Source organism: Peromyscus californicus, unplaced genomic scaffold (genome assembly GCF_007827085.1).
Source record: "Peromyscus californicus insignis strain IS unplaced genomic scaffold, ASM782708v3 Scaffold_24__1_contigs__length_46423439, whole genome shotgun sequence".
Classification (NCBI taxonomy): Eukaryota; Metazoa; Chordata; class Mammalia; order Rodentia; family Cricetidae; genus Peromyscus; species Peromyscus californicus.
In genome coordinates this window covers 43780891-43805378 of record NW_026294535.1, presented here as the reverse complement: position 1 = coordinate 43805378, position 24488 = coordinate 43780891, and the positions used below count along the sequence as shown (strand labels likewise).

Sequence of the window (24488 nt, the reverse complement as noted above, 5' to 3'; positions counted from 1 at the left end):
CAAGAGAGGCTTGGTTGTGTGTCTTCCGTGGCTGTCTTTGAGAGCCATTGAACCAGAGGTTTTAAGAAGATGTCCCCAGCTCCTGGAGAACCTTCCCTTGGAGAGGTCAGTGAGTCCTCCCTACTCAAAGATTCACTCAGATTGGTTTCAAGAACTTGGTGAGAGCTGGGTTATCATGTAAATAAGTCCTGAAATGCGACAAGTCTGACTGGGCCAGAAGCTCACTGGCCTCTCTGCTGGAGGACACAGGTTTGTGCGTCAGGACAACCCACAGGGGAGCATGTTCACATGCGAGGTTTCATTCAACCCCTACCAGAAAGTCTTCTATTGTGTTGGGGGGGGGGGACACAAGGTGTGACAGGCTCACATGCGGTGCACTGGCCTCCAGCTTCATATGTAGCAGAGGCTAGCCTTGAACCCCTAATCCTCCGGCCTCCACTTCCTTAGGCTGGAATGACAGTCGTGGACCATCCCGACTATTTTATCGTGGTTTTTACAGGTGAAGAAACTGAGGACCGGAGAGGCTACTTTACTGTAATCCTAAGGCAGGGATTTGGGTCTTCTACCCTTCCAATCATATTGGCTTCCACTGTGTCATAGGTCTTTACCTCTTAAACGTGTCTCTGAATCTCCCAGAGGACCTTATAGTGCTTGCTACTTGGGAGGCACAACCCAAACAAAAACAAACAAACAAACCAAAAAGCGCCTGTCTGGACAACTTGCAGGAAAAACAACAACAACGACAACAGCAGCAACGATCATAACAACCCTGAGCTTCAAGACCCTCTCAGGCAACCCAGGGGTACAGAGAAGCAATAAGGATGCAGAAAGACTACAACTCCCAGAAGGCCATTTCCTAGCGGCCGGCGACGCGCACGCGCAGGCAACGCCCCTTTAGCTCGGACTTCACGGGGGTATTTTTTTCTCGCGCATGCGCTTTAAGACCAGTCGGCTTCCGACCCCCGTTAAGTACTCCGGACCAGAGTTGGTTGGTGGCCGGTCCTCCCGTGACCTCTGGCAGCGATGGTATCCTTCTCCCTGCTTTGGACCAGTCGGGTAAGAACAGGGTTCTGGGTGCTGGATGACCAGTGGACAGGCCCACCGCACTTTAGTTCCTTGTCACCGAGTGGGGTTCCCCGGGCTGCTTCCCCGCACGTGCTCTGGGGCCTCGGGGAGCGGGTGCTGGAACCAGGGACTCCCTGGGGCTCCCGGGCGCGCGTGCGGTGGTGCCTGGGCCCCTGGAGGCGGCGATCAGACGCCCCGGGGTCCGTGATCGCACCGTTCACAGGGCTCCAGGTGGAGGTCCAGACCCGGGGCTCGCGACGCCCTAGCGGACCAGCGGGGTTCCCGGCTTCCACGGGCTCGTTTAATTTTTCCCGCCAGCCCTGAGCTATGGAGATGATGCAACCGAGCCTCCGCGCTGTCGTCAGGCAGGGGTCCCGCTGCAGCGTGGGCAGGAAGCAGGGAGGCGGTGCGTGTGTGTGTGCGCGTGTGTGTGTGTGAGAGAGGGATAAAATTAAGATTTTGGCTTCCCTCTGGGCACACACCTTCACTCCACCCCGCTCCCGCCCGTACACACCTCTTTCCAAGAGCTGCTTAAAAGTCTATTCTACTTTCGTTACTCTGGAAACTACCCTTACAACAGCCTGTGGCGTTAAGGCCTGTTAACTCGTGTCTTCTCTCACTGGGGTCCTCTCCCTTTATACTCATGAATATTTTGCCTGTGCATGAATGTCTGTGCATCCCATGCATGCCTGGGTACCCACGGAGTTCGGAAGTGGGCAACAGATGCCCTGGAACTGGAGTCGCAGGTGGTTGTGAGCTGCCATGTGGGTGCTGGGAGCTGAACCTCTGTCCTTTGTCCTGTACAAGAGCAACAAGTGCCCTTAACCACTGAGCCACCTCTCCAGGCCCAGGAAGGCCCCTTTGTTCTTGTGCGTGGGGAGACCCTGGAATCTCAGTGTCTCTCTTCTGAATTTTGGGGGGCAGGGGACGGGCTTCTGGAGGGCAAGCTTTGCTCTGTGGCCTTGCAGAGTAACTCAGGATGAGGTGGAGGGAGATTTGGAGGGGAATCGAGTAGAGCCGATCAAAACTAAAAAACTGCCCTTTGGATGGTGATCTGAACCTTGACTCTAGAACTTGCTTTTCAAGGTGACGGTGGGGGTGGTGTGAGAACTGAGTGCTGGCTGGACCAGGCTGCCTGCTTAGCCAGAGGGCTGTCTGTACCCATGACTGAGGGTGACTGGGAGAGGTCTGGACAATTTTTAATTAGTCCTGGCTCTTCTACCCTAAGCCTCTGCAGAGATGTGGTCAGCTGGTCTGGATGGCTGCTCGGGCCCAGCACAGCAAGGTGGCCCGGACACAGGCTGGGGAAGCCTCTGGAGGCTGGACAGGCCAGGAGACTCTGGCAGACAGTGACCCTGAGGTGTGGGAGCTCCTCCAGAGGGAGAAGGACAGGCAGTGTCGTGGTCTGGAACTCATCGCCTCAGAGGTAGGACACGAGGATACGGGCCAAGAAGCAAACTGCCACGAGTGCAGGAAATAACGCGTCACCTCACTGTCATTTTTACGCATCTCCCCGTCAGACTCAAGAGCTTTTTCCTGGGCCTTCTCTCCCTCTCTCTGCGCCTTTTCCTCTGAAGCATAAGGCAGGACCAACCCAGTTTGTGGGGCTTGGGCATTAGGGAGCGTCTAGATTCCTTACGGTTTCATCTCCTCCTTACCTCCTCTTCTTGTCAGAAGAAAGAGGAAACACAGGTTGAGTGGACAGGTGGCCTTACTGGGGACCGCCCGTCATGGCAGCTGAGTTTTTGAGAATGCTGCTTCTGGGTCCTGCCTCATGCCTGGCAAGGGACCCAGAGTGCACAGAGCTTTTTGTGCAGCCTGTCCCCTCCCCACCCCTCCAGCCCGTGGGCTCCAGCAGGGGTGAGGCTGTGGTAATCCAGGGGAAGGGCCTCATTGCCTTCTGACACTGCCCCCCCCACCACCCCAGAACTTCTGCAGCCGAGCTGCGCTGGAGGCCCTGGGGTCCTGTCTGAACAACAAGTACTCGGAGGGTTATCCTGGCAAGAGGTGAGGGCTGGACCAGAGGGCTGGAGGGCAGCCTCAGGGATGGCACTCCCGGTGGCGGAACCTTCGTGAGCCCCCGTTAGCGTTCATGGAGCAGTGGCCTTCCCAGCCCTTGGCTTCCGGTCAAGGGTCCTTTCTCTGTGCCCTTATGTACCCTCTCCATGGTAGATATTATGGCGGAGCAGAGGTTGTGGATGAAATTGAGCTGCTCTGCCAGCGCCGGGCCCTGGAAGCCTTTGACCTGGATCCTGCACAGTGGGGAGTCAATGTCCAGCCATACTCGGGGTCTCCAGCCAATCTAGCAGCCTATACAGCTCTTCTTCAGCCCCATGACCGAATCATGGGGCTGGACCTGCCCGATGGGGGCCAGTGAGTATGGATGGGATGAGTGGTGGGTTTGGTGGGCAGTAATGACCCGGGGTAGGGGTTGGTGAACACCTGTCAGGTCCTGTGCAGATGGACCACACCTGTCTCAGGTTACAGTGGACCCTAGTACCCAGCTCGGAGCAGACAGAGCATTGAGTGTGGGGCAGACTAGGGCCGATGTTCCAGGGACAGGCCCGTGGGGGTGGCGTGGCTGGTTAGGTCGGGTTATTTCACTTGGAGACCCTTCCTCCTAGTCTCACCCACGGCTACATGTCTGACGTCAAACGGATCTCTGCCACATCCATTTTCTTCGAGTCTATGCCCTACAAGCTCAACGTAAGTGTTCTAGGGCCTGGGCACTTGGCCCCGGTGGTTGGTTGGTTCTTGGCCAGTGGGAGGGCCTGGAGGTCTGGGCAGCCTTCAGCCTCCAGGAGCACGAGCCGCACCGATGGCCACTTCAGGGCTTTAGCTGGTTATCTGTCTCTCCAGCCCCAGACCGGCCTCATCGACTACGACCAGCTGGCGTTGACTGCTCGGCTTTTCCGACCGCGGCTCATCATAGCCGGTACTAGTGCCTACGCCCGCCTCATTGACTATGCCCGCATGAGAGAGGTTGGTGAGGGGCTGGAGACCCGCACTCCCCCACCCTGTGGGTGGGGATGGGGGCTGAGAAGGACGGCTGCCCTGCGTATATACCTGTTTGGGTCTTCCCCAGGCTGAGGCATGTCTCTCTACCTGCCCAGGTGTGCGATGAGGTCAAGGCACACCTGCTGGCGGACATGGCCCATATCAGTGGCCTCGTGGCCGCCAAGGTGATCCCCTCACCTTTCAAGTACGCGGACATCGTCACCACCACCACTCACAAGACTCTTCGAGGGGCCAGGTCAGCATTGCCTGGGCTTAGACCTTGCTAGGGGGCTTGGGGGATCCAGCGCATCAAGTCCAGTTGAGGGGACTCGGAGCCCCTGAGTGTCTGAACCAGCCATCTCCTCTGTCCCATCACTTGCCATTCGTTGGCTCAGATCCCGACCACTTGTCTTCCACGTAGGTCAGGGCTCATCTTTTACCGGAAAGGAGTGCGGACCGTAGACCCCAAGACTGGCCAAGAGATCCCTTACACTTTTGAGGACCGAATCAACTTTGCTGTGTTCCCATCCTTACAGGGGGGCCCCCACAACCACGCCATTGCTGCAGTAGCTGTGGCCCTCAAGCAGGTCGGGGAGCCTTCCCTTGAGTGGGGGTGCACGGGTCCAGAGGCTTTGCCCCCTTACCTTGTAGCTAAGGCTGAGGCTGAAAGATGGGAAGTGGCTAAGGTGGGAGGTGGCCAAGGCTGGGGTCACTGTGTCTCGTGAGTACAGTACCAGCTAGGGCCTGTGCTCAGCCCTGGGGTGACAGGCCACTGTCTTGTCTGTAGGCCTGCACCCCCATGTTCCGGGAGTACTCCTTACAGGTGCTGAGGAATGCTCAGGCCATGGCTGACGCCCTGCTAAAGCGAGGCTACTCACTGGTGTCTGGTAAGCCAGTGGGTGGGTGAAGGTTTTCGTGGCCTCAGGCAGAGGCCCTGGACTCCCCAATCCCCGATCACTGTCCCCCTCAGGTGGTACAGACACCCACCTGGTGCTGGTGGACCTGCGACCCAAGGGCCTGGATGGAGCGCGCGCCGAGCGAGTCCTGGAGCTTGTGTCCATCACGGCCAACAAGAACACCTGTCCCGGAGACCGGAGTGCCATCACTCCGGGGGGCCTGAGGCTGGGTGAGTCCCCGGGTCTGAGGAGGGAAGGGTGGCCACACGGTGGTCGCCTCATGATCCTGACTGTGCTAATTATCTGCCTTCCGCTCTCTCCCAGGTGCCCCAGCGTTGACTTCTCGGCAGTTCCGTGAGGATGACTTCCGGAGGGTCGTTGATTTTATCGATGAAGGGGTCAACATTGGCTTGGAGGTGAAGCGCAAGACTGGTGAGTGGCCGCGAGGGTCCCCAGCCAAGCAGTTCTCACCCATTGCCTTTCCCTCCCCTGCTGTTCTGGCTCACTGCCTCGCCCAGAGCTCTGACCACCTTTCCACACTCCTCTGTTTTCAGCCAAGCTCCAGGATTTCAAATCCTTCCTCCTCAAAGACCCAGAAACAAGTCAGCGTTTGGCCAACCTCAGGCAACAGGTGGAACAGTTTGCCAGGACCTTCCCGATGCCTGGATTTGATGAACGCTGAGGGCCTGTGAATCAAGGCCCACAGACTGGAAGTCGCCCTTCTTTCTGCCTACCTGGACCACACAAGAGACACCACTGATCTTTCTGGGTTTCGGTGGAGGGAGGAAGGCCTTCCGTTTCGGGCAGAGCCAGGCATGAGCCCCTTCCAGAATCTGTAGCTGAGATCTCTGTTTTGTTACCATTTCTAGAAGCAGCCCCCAGCACACGCCCAGCTTGGCTTTGAGACAGGGTCTCACTTAGCTGAGGCTGGCCTTGAACTGACCCTCCTACCTCCATTTCCCGAGTGGTGGGGATGTAGGTGTGCACCATCACACCCACCTTCGCCCTCCGCTTTCTGCCCCAACCCTCTGCCATATCTCAGTGTTACAGACTCTTGCTCTTTCTCGGGGAGGGGGAGTTGCATGCTGAGCCAGAGGACAGGGTGGGTAGGCGCCATCCTTCCTGTCTTTATCTAATAAAATGCTAACCTGCCCAGAGTTCCTATTACTGTGGGAGGGGTCCCCTGGGCCGACCAGCATTCGACTCCCTCAACATGTACTCCCCTCCCACCACCACAAGGACCCCCGGGGCTGCAGCCTCCTCTCCCTGTCTCTGATCAGAGCCGACACCAGACGTGATTAGCAGGCGCAGCAAATTCAATTTGTTAAATGAAATTGTATTTTGCCCACGGCTGCTTCTGTTTGATCCCCAGGGACCGAGGAGCAAGGGAAGGGAGGGTGGGAGAAGCAGGGAAGGCCCAGGTGCAGGGTGGGAGGGGGTGCCCTTGATGGGCGGCGAAGGCTTGGGCAGGAAAGGGACACACTGCGTGGTGGAGGCTACCCACCCGAGGCAGGCTGGGAGGCCGGGACGAGCCCCGTCGAGCCTGGGCAGCTGCTCCCCCTAGACCTGGCTCAAAACTGGAGCTGACGTGGGGCCTGCCCCGTCTCTTGGCACACGTCTGGCACGCTCAACACGTAGCCTGCGCCACACCCAGTTAGGCGTGGGGGGTAGGAGGAGAGAGGGGCCGGCCTGGGCCTTTGGGGCCAACCCCAGCTTCTGCCTGCAGGCTTGACTCCCCTCCCCCACCGTGGGATTCCAGCTGAGGGTCAGAGGCTCTTCCTCCGCGGGGAGCAAGGGAGGGGGGAGCGGAGCCGCCTCCCCTGTGCGTGGGAATCGGGCCATGTGAGCAGAAGCTGGGCAGTGTTGCTAGACTGACGCCCTAGGGTCTAGGGCAGGGAGTGGAAAGCGATTCACAAGGAACCCCCGGGCCCTGCCTCAGAAGTCCGGCCGGTCCTTCTTCAGCTTCTTGTAGTCAGTGGAAACGGCAAGGAACTATGGAGAGGGAAAGGAGAGTTGACGAGGGTCTCTTGCCTCGTGTGTGTGTGTGTGTGTGTGTGTGTGTGTGTGTGTGTGTTGGGGGGATAGGAAGGAAGTGGAAGAGGGCCCCACTAGGCCCACGGTTACCTTGTACTGGTCATTGGGACTCATGCGGTTCCAGGGCTCTGGATTGTTCTTCCTGTCCCAGCTGTAAAGGGGAGAGGAGGGTTGGGGGAATCTCTCTTTTGGGCACCAGGACTCAGGCATTAAACCTCAGCGCCACCGCCCCTGGTTTCCTACCCTGGGGAGGGGAACACATTTCCTAGAGATTGACAGAGATTCGGGGGGGGGGGGCATGTCAGCAGGTGCTGGCTGGAAGCTTGATGCCGATGTCGGGATGACATTCCAGCCCACGGAGCCCCCAGAGTTCCTGCCTCTCTAGGTTTAACCACTTAGAACAGTCGTGGGAGCCAGGAGACGCCCCGAAGAGCAGGGCTTTGGTGGTGTCCCTCAAACTCCAGGGCCAGAGTGGGTAGGTATTCTGGCCTTGTCAAAGGACCTCCTGATGCCTCTGGCAGGGCGTGAACTCTTGGTGCCACCAGAGACCCTCAGGAGCCCCACACTGCCAGACCTCCGGCGCTTCTGGGCAGGCGTGGAGGTACCTAAAAGCCAGGCATGGCCAGGAGAGCTGTGTCGCCATGGCAACCCCGTGGCGAGCGGGCTGGGATTCCAGCTGCCCCACGTGGCTGGCCGCTGACAAGTGAGCCTCCAGGTGGTCCAGATGGGAGGCGAGGGTCTCTCGGGTCGGGCATCCAACCCCCCGAGATGCTGGGTGGTACCGTGGGAACAAGGACACAGGCCGAGGAGGACCCCTGATAGCGCCACCCGTTACCGTTCTTCCTCAGCAGTCCCATTGTGCCCCGCCCAGGACCCCTGCCTGCCTCCCAAGCCCGGTAGTTACCAGACATCCGGGCTACGCAGTGCAAGTCGCAGCAGATAGAGCCCAGCACTGCCCATGCCCAAGCAGATGAAGCCAATCATCGGGATGAGCTGTGGGAAGAACCAAGTACTCTGAGGGTCTGAACTCTACCCAGTTCCCACTCGCCCTGCACGAGCTTTTCTGTCCCTTTTATCTTTACCCAAGGTCTGGTGCCACCACCACCCCCTTTTGGGAGCGAGGCCTGAAACCTACAGCCACATTTTCAGCATCCTCTCCCTTACCCTACGCTGATCCTGCCCAAGGTTGATTCCAGGGACATGGGATAGTTTGCAGAGACAGAATGTGGGTGCCCCTGGGAAGGTTTTGGAGCATTAAGGAAACTAGACAGGAGGCAGGGTTTGGGGTGTTGAGAGGTTGGGATGGTAAGAGGGAACTGGGGATCTGGGACTGAACTCACCCCGGGGTGTCTTTTGATCTGCCGGTAGAAGCGGGCCCCTGCACTGGTTCCTGCCATCTTTCTCCAGTGTCTGGTCTCCGGTAGATCTGTTCTATTCCTCCCCCTGGGGTCCCGCCCCCCATCGGGGAGGGGTCAGCCTAGCCCAGCCAGCCCCACCCAGCTTGCTTCCTCCCAGCGATTCCAGGTCCAAAAAGGCTGGAGTTTGTTGGGGATCCTTGAAGTTTCTCCTTCCCAACTTTCTCCTGCTGATTGGGGAACCCTGGCCCATGAGACACCATTATACTTGGGTCTTGGGGTATCTGAGCGAGGAGCCTCTCTGGCATCCAGAGACTGAAGGGGGATCCAGATGTGGGACAGGCAAGCAGACAGCCCTCTTAACAAAACGGGGGTATGGAGTGTCCACGGGAGGGACCAAGGAACAGTGAGGGCATCTTCAGCACTCCCTCTGCGCCCCTGGAGCCTCCCAGGAGCTTGCAGGTTCGGCCTCAGCATCCTGCAGCGGGAGGAGGGGGAAGGCAAGCGAGCCTTGCCAGCTCTGCCCAGCTAGTTCTGGACAGTTCTGCTGAGTTGTGGTTGGCCTGGAGTAGTTAGGGGTGGAGGATGTAGGGGGATGAATCTCTGCACTGCTCAAGATGTGAGACCATGCTGGGGGCAGTTTAGGGGCCTGAGACGGCGAAAGTGGAGCTCTCTCCAAGGAGGCCACCATTGAGATTAGAGGAAGAGCTCTGAATGAAGGAAGCAGACTTGGAAAGCTGGAAGAGATGTTGAGCTAGGGAGGAGAACACAGCCAGCTCAGGCACATGCTGCCATGGCAGGGAGTCCCCCCCACTCCCCATCTTTGGAGGACTGGTTTGGGGTCCACAGGAGGTGAGCTTCACCTTCTCACTCCCGTGTTAATTTCCATCATGACCCCCTCCCACCCAGCTTCTGGATCCTGTGAATCTCCCCCGTCTCTCCCCGGAAGAACTTGTCCGACGGTGGGCACCCGCTGGGATGAGCTGTGCACCCGCCACTGTCTCCCCGGGGTACAGGGAGGGAGGCGACCCCTTCTGAGAGGCCCCTCCCTTTCTCACACACCGACACCCCGCCCGCCCCTTGAGCTGACAAGCTCAGCGGTAATTAGGCTGCGGGGTCCGGGCTCTCCGCCTCCCTCCGGCGGATAATGAGATAAAGTGTCAGAGACATGGCGAGAACAAAGAGACAGAGACTCGCTGAGATGGGGGTGGGGGTGGGGGAGGGGGTGGAGGAGGGGGACTGATGGGATGTCAGAGCCTGGAGCAGCGCAGGGCCCTTCCGGAGCATTGGCACCCCCGGGGCTGCGCCAGGGAGGAGGATGTGTCCTAGGACCCCTTAGCCCGGACCCGCTGGGGAGTCGGGGTGGGGGTGGAGCCAAATCACCAATCCTGAAGCTCCAACTCCAGCAGCTGCCCAGCTGGGCTGCACATCTGGTACTCTGTGGTACAGCTGGGGAGCCAGGACTCCGGCAGGGACGCCGGGCCGTTGCTTTATGCCCCTTTGCTCTTGGGCCCTCGCTTGCCTAGTGCTGGCGAGCTAGGCCCGGGGAGACCCAGAGGCTGTGCTGGAACCTCCACTGTTTCTCATCCCTTGGGTCTCCAGCCCGCTCTTAAGCTCAGACTGTCACTTCCGCCCTTGCGTCCCCGCGATTTTTCGACGCTTCGTCTGCTCCTGACCCGGGCCTCTGTGGGCCTGTCTCTGAGACCCCCCCACCCCACCCGCTGTGTTCCCATCTCTGGATCGTGGTCTTTGGGGTTCCGGGTCTCACCCCATCCCCTTCCCTGCACGTTCCCAATCACTCAGGCCATGCTGCCCCAGCAGGTGAGGGACGGCAGGAGTCGTTAGCCGAGGATTAGGCACAACCCGCGGTCCCAGGGGGACCAGACTCTTCAACTCTAAACCGCTCCAGGACACTAATCCGTGCGGCTGGCGGCGGCGCCGCAAGTCAAACGCAGCTGGGCTCTCCAGGGCCAGCCGCCCGGGGAGGGGGTCCGTGGGTGCGGGCGCCCTCTGGAGGCCGCGCCGCTCGCAAGCGCGGGGAGGAGGTCTCGGGCTCCCCCTGTCGGGCAGCGCCCGCTCTGCATGTCCAGTGTCGGCTCAAGTTAGGTGTGCGCCTGGAGGGTGCGTGCCCACAGGTCTGTGCCCAGGGGGTTGCCCGCCCACGCAACCGAGCTGGTGGGGCCTCGCAGCCTCCACTCTTCTGTCGGGGTCGGAGGACACAGATGGGACGGGGACCCTATCTCGCCAGGTGTGGACAGCATCCAGGTTCAGGCCGGATTCTCTCTGTGGCCTCACACCCCTGGGGCCTCCTCTCTGCTCCGGCACTACCCGGGTGTCCCTCTGCCTTGGCCTCCCCTAAGCCTCTCCTGGCTGACGTTCTTTCTGCTCCTTCCTCTAGCTCTGTCTTTGGGTACGTCTGGGCTTCTCCTTGCCACTCTGCTCTCGACCTAGCTTTGTCCTTCCGTGTCTGTTTCTCTGTGTCTCGACAGCCTCTCCTTCCCTTCACACCTTGCTGTGGTCTCTCTGCAAATGCGCCTCTCTCTCTCTCTCTCTCTCTCTCTCTCTCTCTCTCTCTCTCTCTCTCTCTCTCTCTCTCTCTCTCTCTCCCCACACACACACACACACATCCATTCTTTAGCTCTATTTCTGTTCCGTGGTTTAGTACCCGTCCCTGGGGAGTTGCAGCGACCCAACGGAATAGCGCGCAGACACCTTGGGGGCACTGCCCAGGGTCCCCTCCCCATCACTTCCACATTCCTGTCACTTCGCAGCGGCCTCTGTCCTTCCCGCTGCAGCTGAGGTACTGGAGAGGGCGCCCGAGAGGGGAGCCACGATGCCCTGCATCTGCTCAGGAGCCCCGGGGGCCCTTGACCCCCACTGCCACTATTAAGGGCGCTGGGTCCTGAGGCTCTGAGATGATCATGGTTGCAGCAGCCAGACAGAAGTGGAGCCAGGAGCCTGGCGGCAAGCAGGCTAGCCAGCGAGACAAAGACGCCCGCGCCATCTGTTTATGCAAAGCGCTCACCACTAGGGACCCTGGTGTCCCGGTGCCTTGCCCAGGCCGGGGCACAGGGTCACGAACCCACTTCTGCCCAGGGCTCCCACTATGCCTGGGCATCATCCCCTCCTCCCTGGCAGCCAGAGGGGCCACGGGGCGAGCAGAACAGGGAGGGGGCGGGGAGTTGATGTGATTGGAGAGGACGCGGCTGTTTCTTCAATAATGGATGGAGATGATGCGGACGGCGAGCCGGCCGGGAAAGGAGAGAGGAATAGAAATAGGGAGAGAAAGAAGCGGGGGCGGGAGACTCAATCAGAGGCTCTCTCTCTCTCTCTCTCTCTCTCTCTCTCTCTCTCTCTCTCGTGCACGGGGACGCGCGCACACGCGGGCGCGGGCGTCACACTGTCATTCGGGTACATGCTGCCGCGCAGCTCACACCCAGGCACACGCCCACGCACTGTCACCGAGACACACACACACACACACACACACCTGCAAGCAGAGACGCCAGAGCAGCGCGCGCGCGCGCACACACACACACACACACACACACACACACACACACACACGGCAGTGGCTCTAGAATTTCACACATACGACGCCTGCACACCGGGGCACAACCAGACTCAAAGAGCACACAGACACATCGACCTGTCAAAGCACGGTTGAAGGAAGCTCCACACACCTAGCCACCCCGGGACTTACGGAAACCATAGAAATGGGGGTAGACACACCGGGCAGCACAGACACCCGGGCTGACAAAATCAGACCACACACAGGTACACACGTACCTGGGGCTGGGGTCTAGACACACATCACATCCTCAGACGGGCACATCCCACACACCAGGAGCACAGAGACAGAGACCCTCCCCCATGCTTTTCAAGGGGTTGCACCCAAGCAATGGCCCAAGCTGCCATTCGTGCCCTGCGGGGGTTGAGAGTGTGAGAGAGGTCGCTGGGGCAAGCCTTGTTAGCCCACATTAGCCCAGCCACGTAATGAGGAGGTGGTGACAGGAGGTGCCTGGGGCTGTGCGTGGACTCAGAGGCCTAGGCCCCCCCCCCCCCGCCCCCCAGCTTCCTTCTCAGGCCTCCAGGTACAGACAGACCTCCGGCCGTCCCTGCTGCAACGATTCCGACAGGCCCTGACAGCCCCGACTGAGCTCATGAGAAGGGGAGCGGTGGGATACAGGCAACAGCCCTAGAAGACGCCCAGGAGCCCCAGCTGAGGGGAGGTGAGGGTTGAAGTCAGGGTCAGTCCGTGTCTCACCTCCAGGCATGCTGCCCAATCAGCTAAGATTTTCTTTTTCTTTTCTTTTTTAAATAATAGTAATTAGAACCTGGAGAGGGTGGGTGTACATTGTGTCCTGGACCCTATAATACCCTGGCCCTTCCTCTGATCTATTTTCAATTCAGTCTGCTCCTTGGCCCAGACTTATGACCTTTGCGGTGTGTGGCAGCACCATCCATCACCCAGGCAGCTGGCTTGTGGGAGTGGGAGGCACTGGGGGCCAAACAGTGTCCCTGTCACACCTCGGCCTCTCCTGGGATTGGCCAGGGTTCAACTCAACCGGCAGAGTGCTGAGGGGCAGGGTATGATCACCGGGTTCAATCAAGACACTCTTCTCCACCCCTGGGACCCCAGCACCCCTCCTTCCAGTTAGGCGCAGCCTGTCTCCGGGCTCCTCCCGCCCCCCCTCCTCTCGGGCCCTTTGCTTAATTTCCTATTAACTGCTGATAAATCCAATTAAACCGCCGCTCTAATTAGGGACAGCTGCCGGCTCGGTAAGGCGAGGGAGAAGGGGGGGCACCCTGCGAGTATAGGGAGAGAACAGCCGCTCTCCCTGCTCCTCGACACCCCTACACCAACACTGCCGCCCAATGAGCCAGTAAATTGGTTTTGCTTCAGCATTTTTGGGGGGCTCTTGACAGTCCCGGGGGGGGGCGGGGAGGAGCTCAGTTTGTGAGTCCCACAGACCGCTTGATGAATACAGGCAATGGGCATCCTCATCCTTCTTCCCCTCACTTGTGCAAGGGGACTGACTGTCCGAGTGTTCCTCTCCTGGCCTCCACACCGCCCGCCCCGGCTTTCACGAGTGACAGTCAAGGGCAAAGGGAACAAGAAGCGGAGCCCGGGTTTTTGCGGCGAGTTTTGTGTGCTTCCCTACCCCTGGTACTCCTCATCTTTCTGCCGGGGAGGGGAGGGGAGGGGAGGGGAGGGGAGGGGGCGCCCGTCCCGGGGCCCTCCTCTTCCCAGACCAGCTGAGCCTCTGCCCTCCCCCCTCCTCCAGCAGCAGATGGTGCCCGGGCTCCCGCTGCCAACCTTGCTAGGCGGTGCCAACCTCAGTCCTGGCAGACAACCCGTAGACTAAGAAGAGGAGCTTCTGGCTGGCCAGGCCGGCCCTCCCCCACCCGCTCTCAAACCCAGGACCCCCTCCGCCTGCCCGGCTCCAGCGACCACCCCGAGCTGCTTCTCCGTGGTCGGCTCCTAGGTCCCCAAACTCCTCGTCTCCTCCTGCTCCCTCCTGCACACCTTCCCGCTCCTCGCCACCTGCCGCCCTGACCGCGGCCGGCGCATTTGCATATTTGCATATGCAAATAATAACATTTGCATACGGCGCGCCGCAGGGGGGGCCGGCCGGGCGTCCTCGCGCTCCGTACCTGTCGGCAAAGGGCGGGGGCAGGGGCCGCGCGGGAGGGCTCAGCCCCCCGGCCGCGCTCGCTCCGCTCCCGGAGGACCGGAGGGAGTGTTGCCATGGAGACGGCACGCACCCCACCCCCTCCCAGGCCTAGGGTCCCCGGCTCTCTCCCCTTAGCCAGCCCCCCGGCCCCTCCCCATCCCTCGCTCCAACTGAGATCTCGCATCGCCCCCTGGCGGCCACGCTGGGCTCCGAGCCAGGCTCCGAACCGCCAGGGCGACGTGGCCAGGACCAGGCGGGGGACCCGGCCCTGCCACGCTCTTCTGCCAGCCACAGGGGCACGGGGTGGCATTCCAGCCCGGCCCTTTTCTGCCTAGACCAGCGAGTGCAAGCCTGCCCACTCCCACCAGCCGCGGCTTTCCGCAACCTGACCACAGGAGGTGGGGCGGCGGGGGGGACAGTCTTCCTCTCTCCGCAGGCCTTCTCTTCATCCGCAGTCAAAAAAGACAAACTAGCCGGGCGGTGGTGGCGCACGCCTTTAATCCCAGCACTCGGGAGGCAGAGCCAGGCGGATCTCTGTGAGTTCGAGACCAGCCTGGGCTACCAAGTGAGTTCCAGGAAAGGCGCAAAGCTACATAGAGAAACCCTGTCTCGAAAAACCAAAAAAAAAAAAAAAAAAAAAGACAAACTTCTCTAACTTTTGTCAAAACTTTAATAAATTCGCAACCTCTGACAATTCGGCCCCTGGGCGCCTCTTTACGGGTGTGCACCCCCGCCCCCCAGCTCTTGGATGGACCTCAAGGGTGGGTCTGACGGGTGCCGCCTGCTCTGCGCACCGGGTATCCCAAGCCCTAGGCAGGCGGAGAGAGGTGCGAGACAGTCCCTCCCCAGAAGCACCACCGTGCTCCCGCAGGCCTCTCCAACCCTCCTCCTCCTCCAGCAGTCCAGCAGCCCCTCCCCTCCCGAGCCCGCACTGGGCCCCGCCCAGAACCAGGCCTAGGCGTCTCCGGCCGGCGGGCGCCAGAACGCCTAAATCTCCTCCAGGAAGTCGGTGGGGAACAGCCCCACCTTGCGGCCGGTGTAGACCTTGACGTAGCCGCCAGCTTCGTCTCCTTTCTGCACAACGATCTAGGGAGTTAAAGGATGGGGCGCAGGGGCTGAATTAAAGACCGACGAAGCCGGGAGAGCTTTTACACGTTAGCGTCTCCCAGGTGTGTGGAGTGGGGAGGTGCGACCACCCGAGCTACCTGGTCTTTCTTCAGAGTGATCTGCCCAATCTCACGGTTGCCCACAAAGGATCTGGTGACGCGGTGCACACGTTCTCCAGCCCGGACCCGAATGATGAAGTTTGGAGGGAAGAATCCGACCTTCTCCCCGATTTTCCCCTAGGGAACGGGGTAGGTAGGCTGCCGATCTCAGGTTCCAGACCCTACCCACGGCCCACCTGAGCTCTAGCTGTGGATCTTACCCGCCACCACTCCTCATTGGAGTCATCGATGACGGTGATCTTCTCCCCTGGCCTGGGACAGGAAGGAGAGCTCTCTGTGATTTACACGCACATACCAGTTCCTGGCTGTGTGCAGGAGCAGCTCCAAAACAGAAGCCCAGGGCACCTGCCCCTTTCCATTCCCACAGAGAGCTCATCTCCTACTCCTCCGTGCTCCCCACACGCCCGCCTCCCTGGAAGGCTTCTCACGGGAAATCCAGATCATCCTTCTCCAAGGCTTTGAACCGATAGAGAGCCACAAAGTAATGAGACTGCTGGAAGCCAGGCTGCCTGTGCTGGGGGGTGAAATAGAGGGATGAGCTTCCCGACTCCTTTACCAGCTCTTCCAGGAGGGGAGTTCATTGGTTTCGGTGTGATGAAGAGGGGGTGGAGGGCGGTGGGAAGATGAGGACCGGGGTTCTACAGGTAGAAAAGTCTTACTCTGTCATCAGGTGTTCTCTTCTCCGCCTTCTTGTCTCCTTCTGCATTGTTCCCTTGGATGGGAAATACAGACTGATGGCTTCTGCCAGTGCAGGGCATCCATCACCCCCCCCCCCCCCCTTGTGCTGGAGGACTGTCACCCTGGGCCCAGCCTTTCCCTCTCCACCCTTGCCTACACTGGCCCCGTCCCCTCTCTGTGGATGGAGAGGGGGGTACTCACTCACCATCCGGGGACTTGCCTTCCTCTGGCCTGGCTGACTCTGGTTCCTCCTCCATCATGGCTGCCAGAGGCTGGAGGGGACACCAGAGTTAGGGAGATGCTGTCTTTGGAACCTATGTTTCCCCTGCTTCTCCGGGCAGGCCAGAGAGTTGTAGAAAAACAGTATCTAAGCACTAGAAGAATACTTGGAGAAAACATTAGTCCCACCACCTGCCTAACGCAGGAATTTCTTCTGATATATGCTGGCACGTAGGCTAAGTGCATTGTGCCTGCATACAGCTAATGACAGGGAGTTCACTACCTCACACTATGACCCCATGTGGTTTTCTTTTTCAATTCCTTTTATTAAGCCTATATCAGCTTCCCTCTTATCTTTAGTTATTTGTCTTGATTTGCCTTCTTGGGGCTTTAAATGTGAAACAAACATAGTCTCTAAATATCTAAGGACAGCAGACAGATCCTTTCTGGCTTCTCTTCCCCACTAATTTTTAGTCCCTGCAAATCACCTCTATGATCCAGATTTCAGGCCCTTCATTACACTGTCTGATTAAAAATACTCCAATGTATAAGACAGGGCATATGGGGGGGGCGCAGTTTTCTTCTCTCTCTCTCTCTCTCTGTCTGTCTCTCTCTGTCTCTGTCTGTCTCTCTCTGCCTGTCTGTCTCTGTCTCTGTCTGTCTCTGTCTCTCTTGTCTGTCTCTGTCTGTCTCTGTCTCTCTGTCTGTCTCTCTCTGTCTGTCTCTCTCGCTCTCGCTCTCGCGGTTGTTCTGAGGCAGTCTCAGGCACCCAGCTGTCCTCAGACTCCTTATGTGGCCAGAATGACCTTGAATTCCTGCTCTTCTGGCCTCTAGCTCCCACATGCTAGGATTACAGGCATGACCACTTTACCTGTCTGGCAACATAGTTTTCACAGTTTCCTTTTAAGAACAGAACCTAAGAATATGGATGTTTTTCCTGAAACAGCCTTGTAAATCATAGTTCAATTGACTGAAATTTGTCATCCATACCCAAGCTTTATATCAACTACTTTGAGATCAGATCTCTAGTTTTGTTTCCAGGAAGTTTTTTTTCCACAAGTAAATGTTCTCTTATGAATTTTCAAATTATTATTATTATTATTAATTATTTTCAAGACAGAGTTTCTCTGTGTAACAGTCCTGGCTGTTCCAGAACTCGCTCTGTAGACCAGGCTGGCCTCAAACTCACAGAGATCTGCCTGCCTCTGCCTCCCAAGTGCTGAGATTTAAGGTTTGGGCCACCCAGTTGAACTTTCAAATTGTTAAAGCCAGACAAGGCTGTGCATGCCTCCAATTCCAGCACCAGGATGCTGAGGTAGGAGGATTGTGAACTCAGGAACAGATTGGGCTATAAAGCAAGTTACCTGAAGCCTGTGCTACATAGCAAGGCCTTTAGAGCAGAATGGAACAGAGTATGTGTCAGAGATGTGGTTCAGTTGGTGGGCTGCTCGCCTAGCATGAAGCAGCCCTGGTTTCGATCCCTACCATCACATAGAGCAGGTGTGATGACAAGTATCAGTTACCCCAGTACCTAGGAAGTGGAGGCAGGAGGATCAATGTTCAAGATCACCCTGATGCTGGCTTAGGCCACCTGAGACCCTGTCTCCAGAAACAGGGGGTGGGGCTTCCTGGAGAGTGGTGAAGAGCACTCGTTGCTCTGAGATTTTGTCCATTGTTATTTTATGTGTATGCGTGCTTAGACTGCATATATGTCCGGGCACCATGTGCATGCCTGGTGCCCACAGAGACCCCAGAACGGGAGTCGCTTTAACTAACATCGTAAGGTTGTCCAGGGAGGAATTATCGCTTGCCCAGGCCAACCCACTTCTGGCCTTACCAACCTCGTATCTCTACTGTAAAGGACAAGGAGACTGCCCTTGACCAGGAGTAGCTCTGTGCCTCTGTCTCATCTACAAGGTGAACAGGTCACACCGGATGACCTTCAAGGACACCTGCTGGCTCCAGAATTCTCTAGTTACTTGGAATGACAAATTCTCTTCCCCAAATGCAAAATGCACAGATCTTGCCCCTGTTGCCCAAAGTGCCAGGCCAGGAACTTAGCCTTCTGTGGTACTTAATTGCCAGTTTTGGAAGGGAGTTGAGGAGTCACGTTCTATGGCTGGAGTGAGTTTGTTTTTCAATGTTGGGTGTTAAACCAGGATGCCTTATACACACATACTAGGCAAGCACTCCACCACAGAACTATATTCTCAGTCCTACGGCAGGATTCTTTTTTTCTTTTTCTGGTGAGGTGCATAAAATGCTTAAAAAAAATTCTACAGTCTCACACAGGAATGTTTTTCTGTTTGGTTACGCTGCTGCACCACCATCTGGGGGCAGAGGATCCATAGCGTCTACTAGTTTCCCCACAGGGGAAATGACCTGTCCCGGGGAGCTCCTGCCACGGGCCTCTGTGGCAGTGGCGGCATGCGGCGCTCACATTTTTCTTATCTGCCTGGCCCTTCTTCCGTTCCTTGTTTGCCATGATCACCCCGACGCGCAGGGTCTCAAACACAGGGTCGTTGCGATTGGCAGTGGCTGGTGGGATGGGAGGAGAGAGACTCTATTACTGGGCAGGCTGGCCGAGGAGGGCTTGGAGGGAGAGCCCTTTCAAAGGACATAGGGGAGTAGGTGGATGCGCACCGGGACTCGGGGAGTGGAGATGGAGAGGAGGGAAGGGCCAGCTGCGGAATACCTAGGCCATCAGTCTATAAAGGGCTCTAAACACCCCTCGGAACGCCCTGTGATGGGACTCCTCCCAGTACGGTGTTATTCTGCTGGCTTTTGTTCTGCTGAGTGGCATGTGTGCGAGCCGGGTGCCACCACCAGCACATTCTTTTGAACCCATACTCATCGTGGAGTTTAGCTTCTCTGCCAAACCCATTTGAGCAAATTTTCAGCAAATACATGTGTTTTCTTTTTTTCAGACAGTCTCACTCTGTAGCCCTGGCTATATATGGACATCAGGGAGAGCCGCCTGCCTCTGCCTCGTGAGTGCTGGGATTCAAGGCGTGCACCGTCACTGCAATCTCCATGAATACACTTTTAAGGGTTGCCACATTAGGAACTTGTCCAGGGGGATATCTGTAGCTCATGGGCTGGCCCTGAGTATGGGTGTCTGTCACTCTGTAACAGGGCGAAAACAGGCCAGAAGCCTTGCTCTTGCTTAGAAATGGCTTGAAAGGGACAGATTATGGTTTCATCCCTATCTCTGCCTCTGGCTACTGGTGGTCCTTGCTCACTCATGTCTCTCTCAGCTATAAACCAAAGACTAGTCAGTGCATCCAAGGATGGCTGTAAAAATGCTAGGCTGAGGAAGAACTATGGAAACAGAGTGATCCCATTTCAGACTTGACTTTCCCAAGAGGTGGTGTGGAGTAATCTCTGCCCACTCCCTCAGGTCCTAGGTGGACACTTACAGACAGAAGCATACTGCTGGTCGCTGTACAGCGGGGAGCTGTAGGCACGACGGAAACCAGGAGGCTGTAGGACGGGATGGGGAGAGCATTAGAAAGAGCAAGGTAGGTCCAGGTTCCCCTCCCCCGCGAGTACCCAGCCCTGCTCAGAGTAAGGGACGGGCTGAGAAAGAGAAAACCGGGAAATGCATGGCCTTAGGGGCCAGCAAGTCGTTGATGGCCTGGGTCTCCTCTTCCACGTTCTTGCTCCCCAGAGCAAGCTTTGCTACTCACGATCTTGCCGAAGCATCTCTGCATCTCCACGTAGGACTGGCAATGTTCATGGATGTTGGTTTTGCAGTTCTTACAGCGGAGCCCAAATTTGTTATTGACTTGAAGGGGAGAACATTTGAGTAAGGTTCTGGATTCCCATTTTCCTTTGTACCGCCGCGGCTACTCCAGCTCTGAAGGGCCTGCCCTTCTCTGGCACCCTACACTATCAATCTCAGTATTTTCATAGGGTGAATCTTGCCACAGTGTGTCTGTGCAAGACACAGCTTTCCTAAGCCCTCTCCCACCCCGCAAGCCTTCCACCTCACTGTCTCTAGTCCCTTCAAGACTCACGCACAATCATCCGGGCACAGACATCACAGAACTTGGGCTTCTTGAAGAAGTGATCTTTGAATTTGTGGGGCTTATCATTGACAAGCTTAGGAGGTTCTGGGGGTGGTTCCTCCTCCTCCTCCTCCTCTTCTTCTTCCTCATAGATATAGTAGATGGGCCCACCCCCGGCCCCTACTGCCTCTCCATTGGCCTGGGGCTCTGGGGGAGGTTCCATCTCCGTTGTCTCTGGAGAACCCTTCTTGAATAACTGCTTCAGGCGTTGGAGCTGAGGGAGGGGGTGAAGGAAACTCAATGTTAAATGACATCACTTGTTCATTTTTCTGTCATGGGAAAGCAATGTCCCTGGATTCGTGGATTGGGGCTGCAGGTGTCCGCTAGCCCGATAACAAAACGAGCCACACACAAGTGGGATCTACTCAAGCAGTTTTCTTTACACGTTGTCAAGGCTTCCCAGCCCCTCCGACACCCCTGCCCCCAGTGACCAAGGGTCCAGACTCACCCCACTTTGTGGAGTCTCTGATGGGAAAGGGGGCTTAGGGGATTCCGGTGCCTCCTTCTCTGTCATCCTGCAAGAGGTTGGAGCCCACTGAGAGCTAACCCCTGACTGCCTGCACGCAGTGGGGGGCCCTCCATGGGGAGGCTTCGGGAGATACTTGGTTCAAGAGCCTTTGGTAGAGTCTGTGAACAAATTCTATAGAGGTCCAGAAAAGAATGTCCAACAGACAGAAGACTTCTCAACCAGTTCCTTAAACTGATACTTGTCTTTCCATGTCAAGGAGCAGCCCCAGAGTCTACAAATCCAATGGTACTCAAGGCTGCTGGCTTCTGGGTTCTCCTATGGCAGTGGCTCTCAACCTTCCCAATGCTGTGAGCCTTTAACAGTTCCTCATGTTGTGGTGACCCCCAACCATAAAATTATTTCACAGCTACCTCATAACTGTACATTTGCTGTTATGAATCGTAGTGTGAATATCTGATACGCAGGAGATCTGACATGCGACCACTCACAAGTTGAGAATCACAGTCCTACACATACTCATGACTGATGCAATACACACCTTCTCATGGCTTCAGGTGTTCTTGTCTACATGTATGAAGGTGTGTCCCGAGATCTGCCCTCCCCTGCCTCGCTCCTGAGCCCTGGGGACCTTGTGCCTAGTTCTGTCCTGGCCTGCCTCAGGCCTCTGCTATTTTGGTTTTCAGAGTAATATGAGCCTTTCCTCCCCTTACTACTCCAGTCTCTAGAACCCCCCACCCGTCACCCCCCCTCCAGTCTCGACTCATCCTGAAGTAGAACAATTTCACTTCGACAGTTCAAACTACTCACAGATAAGGAGAGAAAGGAAGAGGCCGAACAGACTCAGGAAATGAAACGATGAGGAAGAGACGACTTACTTCTGAGACTCCCTAAGTCAGGTCAGTGTGGAAAGAGGGAGTCCCTGAGACCTTGATGGTGGTGCTGGGGGAGGGCTAGTCCTCTTCCTCCAGGGCTAAGCCCCGGTACCTTCTGGACTCACACAGCTACTCGGACAGTACTGGGAGGCCTCGTAGCCTCTCTGTGGTGGCAGGGCTGTAATGACAGGGCTGGAGGACCAGGGACAGCTGAGAGGACAGCTGACGGGCAGAAATTGGAACCAGGAGGTCTGGGGCAGGGCTGGACCCCGACTCCTCCCATCCCCCAGAGCTGCTCTTCTGAGTTTCCGCTGAGCAGGTCAGCTCCTCAGGAAGGGGCATTTCCTACCTAACACTGCAGTACCCTACCCCACTCCAAGTACCAGGGATTGAACCCAGGGCCTTTGCCATGCTGACCATGTTTCCGACCAGCAAGCTAAAACCCTACAGGAAAGGGCTTCTGTTCTCATACTCACTCATGAGATTCTAGATGTCTGACGGTGAAGTCAGAATGACTTCCCCATACTCTCCCCTTAATGCTAACCACCTTTCCAGCTCTACCCTCCCTGGGCTCACTTCGTCACTTTCTCGGATTTTGTTTCCTTTTTGGGGGGAGGAGGGCTTGTTTTTTTGAGACAGGGTTTCTCTGTGTAGCCCTGGCTGTCCCAGAACTTGCTCTTGTAGACCAGGCTGGCCTCGAACTCGGAAATCTATGATTAAAGGTGTGCACCTCCATGCCTGGCTAACCCCAAAAGTTTAGGCCAGGCAAGGGCTGGGAGCTGAGGGTGTGACTCAGAATTCAGTCAGCCACGCAAGACTGCATTCTTATCTCCAGCTGAGCAGTGTGTGTAGTGCTTGCTACTTTACTCCTTTCCCAAGTGCACAAGGGTGGCTTTCTCCTTTGTCCTCTAAAACTCGATCCTTAAGGAAAAGAGAATATCCGAGTTACTGAAAAAGACGGGGAGGTGATCAAACCCAGAAGCTATGGGGCTGGAGGGATGGCACAGCTTTTCACTGAGGACCTGGGTCGGTGCCCAGCACCCACACATGGGCTGTCTGTAACTCCAGAGGCTCCATACCTTCTTCTGGCCTCTGTAGGCATCAGGCACAGACACAGTACACATACATACATGCAGGCAAAAACACTTACATACATAAAAAAACAAATCTTAAAAAAAACAAAAGCCAGTTGGCACCAGAGGTCTAAGGAGCAGATGAAAATTTAGTCGACCCTGGAAATGTTCCAGCTGCCTATGGTCCTTCTTCTGAGTGTGTGAGTGCAGGTGTGTGTGGTCTGAGGACAATGCTTGCAGTCGGTTCTTTCCTGCCCCGTGGTGAGGTCCAGGGACTGAAGTCTACTGGCCTTGCACACAAGCACCTCTACTGCTATGAACCAACCTCACCAGCCCACAGCGGCCTTCTACAATGAGGCTCATTTACCTTTTAAACTACATGTTGTGCATTTATTGGTGCATGTCCCCTAACGTGAGTGGTGACTGAAGGACGCTGAACCAGGGTCAGTTCTCTCCTTGTCCTGGCATCAACCCCAGGTTGCTAGGCTTGGCAGTATGTCCCCACTGAGCCATGGTGGGGCCGTACAGCGAGTTTTTATCATCTGTAAATGTTCCCTTCCCCCATGAGAACTGTATACTTTATAAGTTAAAAACAGTCATGCCTCATACTTTTAACCTTTCTTTCTTTCTTTCTTTCTTTCTTTCTTTCTTTCTTTCTTTCTTTCTCTTTCCTTTCTCTCTCTTTCTTTCTTTTTCAGTCAGGGTTTCTCTGTGTAGCCCTGGCTGTCCTGAAACTCCCTCTGTTGACCAGGCTGGCCTCAAACTCAGAGATCAACCTGCCTCTGCCTTCTGAATGCTGGGATTAAAGGGATGTGCCACCACCACTTGGCAGTTTTAAACATTTTAATTGCAATTCCATCTCTCAACTCTGATAGTCCAGCGTAGGAACTGAAAGGCCAAGGGGGTGGCCACATTCTCAGAGATACAGCTTTCTCTATTCTAAGGGTATCACATGGCTGCAAGATACTGGAGGACAGCCGAGGCAAGGTTGTAATTGAGTGTGGATTTTGTTTTTTGTGTTTTCAGAAAGTCTCTATGTAGCTCTGGTTGTTCTGGAACTTGCTATGTTCAGGATGGTCTTGAACATAAGAGTTTTGCCTGTTTGGTTTCTGAGCACTGTGATTAAAAGAAGGTATGTGCCACCATGCTGAAACCCAGAGTCCTGCTTCTACACAACACAGACACACACACGCACGCATGCACGCACAGACACACACACACACACACACACACACACACACACACGCACGCACACACAGACACACACACACAGAAAAAGGAGTGCTGGAGGACTCAGAGAACTCTTAGGTTCCTGCTGTCGGGCCTGTGGCACTGAGATGGCCTGAAGACTCTCCGGTCAACTCCACCTTGCACGTGGTGACTCTGGTCTTCAGTCTGTCAGCTGCAGGGGGGCAGGTAAGCGTCTACACTGACAGGGCTGGGTACTGCAAGTTCAGCTGGTTTTGCTGGAAGTAACATCCACATGCTCCTGCCAAGAACCCAATCCTCTGCTCTCAGGACTAAGGTGCAGCTTCTGCATCCCTGAAGGGTGTTTCAGAAGACTAGATGGACAGAAATGAGGCCAGCATCTCGACCCAGTTCTGGACCATCTCACCCAGCTCAGTAGCAAGGATATAATAATGGGCAAGAAGGAACCTCTGATATGGATACAAAGGCCCACAGCTGAGGAGCAGTGTGCTTGATGAAGAGCAGTGCGCAATTTGAGAACCACAGACCCAGCCATCTGTAAGAATTGTGTACAGGGAAGAGGAGGGGCCAGAAGGAAGAGGTTAGGAAAATCTATGTGCACACCCTAGGGAAATCATCCTAACCTACAAAAGACCCTTCCAGCAGTT

The 24488-nt window shown here is 56.5% G+C and overlaps 3 protein-coding genes across 6 annotated transcripts; 1 reads left to right on the top strand and 2 right to left on the bottom strand.

Moving 5' to 3' along the window:
- Positions 1-915: 915 nt before the first annotated feature.
- Shmt2 (serine hydroxymethyltransferase 2) lies at positions 916-6110 on the top strand. 2 transcript variants are annotated; one of them, XM_052753598.1, is made up of 12 exons: positions 924-1056; positions 2294-2491; positions 2993-3072; positions 3238-3438; positions 3690-3771; positions 3925-4047; positions 4179-4318; positions 4484-4649; positions 4850-4949; positions 5033-5188; positions 5283-5390; positions 5513-6110. In XM_052753598.1, the coding sequence occupies exons 1-12, from the start codon at positions 1024-1026 to the stop codon at positions 5638-5640; spliced, it is 1515 nt and encodes a 504-aa protein (XP_052609558.1). In that variant the 5' UTR covers positions 924-1023; the 3' UTR covers positions 5641-6110. The 2 variants fall into 2 exon arrangements, with proteins under 2 accessions (XP_052609557.1, XP_052609558.1); XM_052753597.1 differs by lacking the exon at positions 2993-3072 and having other exon boundaries at positions 916-1056.
- Positions 6111-6273: 163 nt separating this feature from the next.
- Ndufa4l2 (NDUFA4 mitochondrial complex associated like 2) lies at positions 6274-14501 on the bottom strand. Of its 2 annotated transcripts, none has more exons than XM_052753601.1 (4): positions 14006-14501; positions 7897-7985; positions 7083-7143; positions 6274-6950 (listed from the first exon to the last, which is right to left on the bottom strand). In XM_052753601.1, the coding sequence occupies exons 1-4, from the start codon at positions 14333-14335 to the stop codon at positions 6894-6896; spliced, it is 537 nt and encodes a 178-aa protein (XP_052609561.1). In that variant the 5' UTR covers positions 14336-14501; the 3' UTR covers positions 6274-6893. The 2 variants fall into 2 exon arrangements, with proteins under 2 accessions (XP_052609561.1, XP_052609562.1); XM_052753602.1 differs by lacking the exon at positions 14006-14501 and adding an exon at positions 8333-9442.
- Positions 14502-14683: 182 nt separating this feature from the next.
- Stac3 (SH3 and cysteine rich domain 3) lies at positions 14684-24440 on the bottom strand. 2 transcript variants are annotated; one of them, XM_052753599.1, is made up of 11 exons: positions 20667-24440; positions 20168-20432; positions 19838-19935; positions 19568-19631; positions 18589-18686; positions 16135-16201; positions 15911-15963; positions 15680-15765; positions 15452-15503; positions 15231-15368; positions 14684-15111 (listed from the first exon to the last, which is right to left on the bottom strand). In XM_052753599.1, the coding sequence occupies exons 1-11, from the start codon at positions 20730-20732 to the stop codon at positions 15013-15015; spliced, it is 1086 nt and encodes a 361-aa protein (XP_052609559.1). In that variant the 5' UTR covers positions 20733-24440; the 3' UTR covers positions 14684-15012. The 2 variants fall into 2 exon arrangements, with proteins under 2 accessions (XP_052609559.1, XP_052609560.1); XM_052753600.1 differs by having other exon boundaries at positions 15911-15951.
- Between the last annotated feature and the right edge of the window lie 48 nt (positions 24441-24488).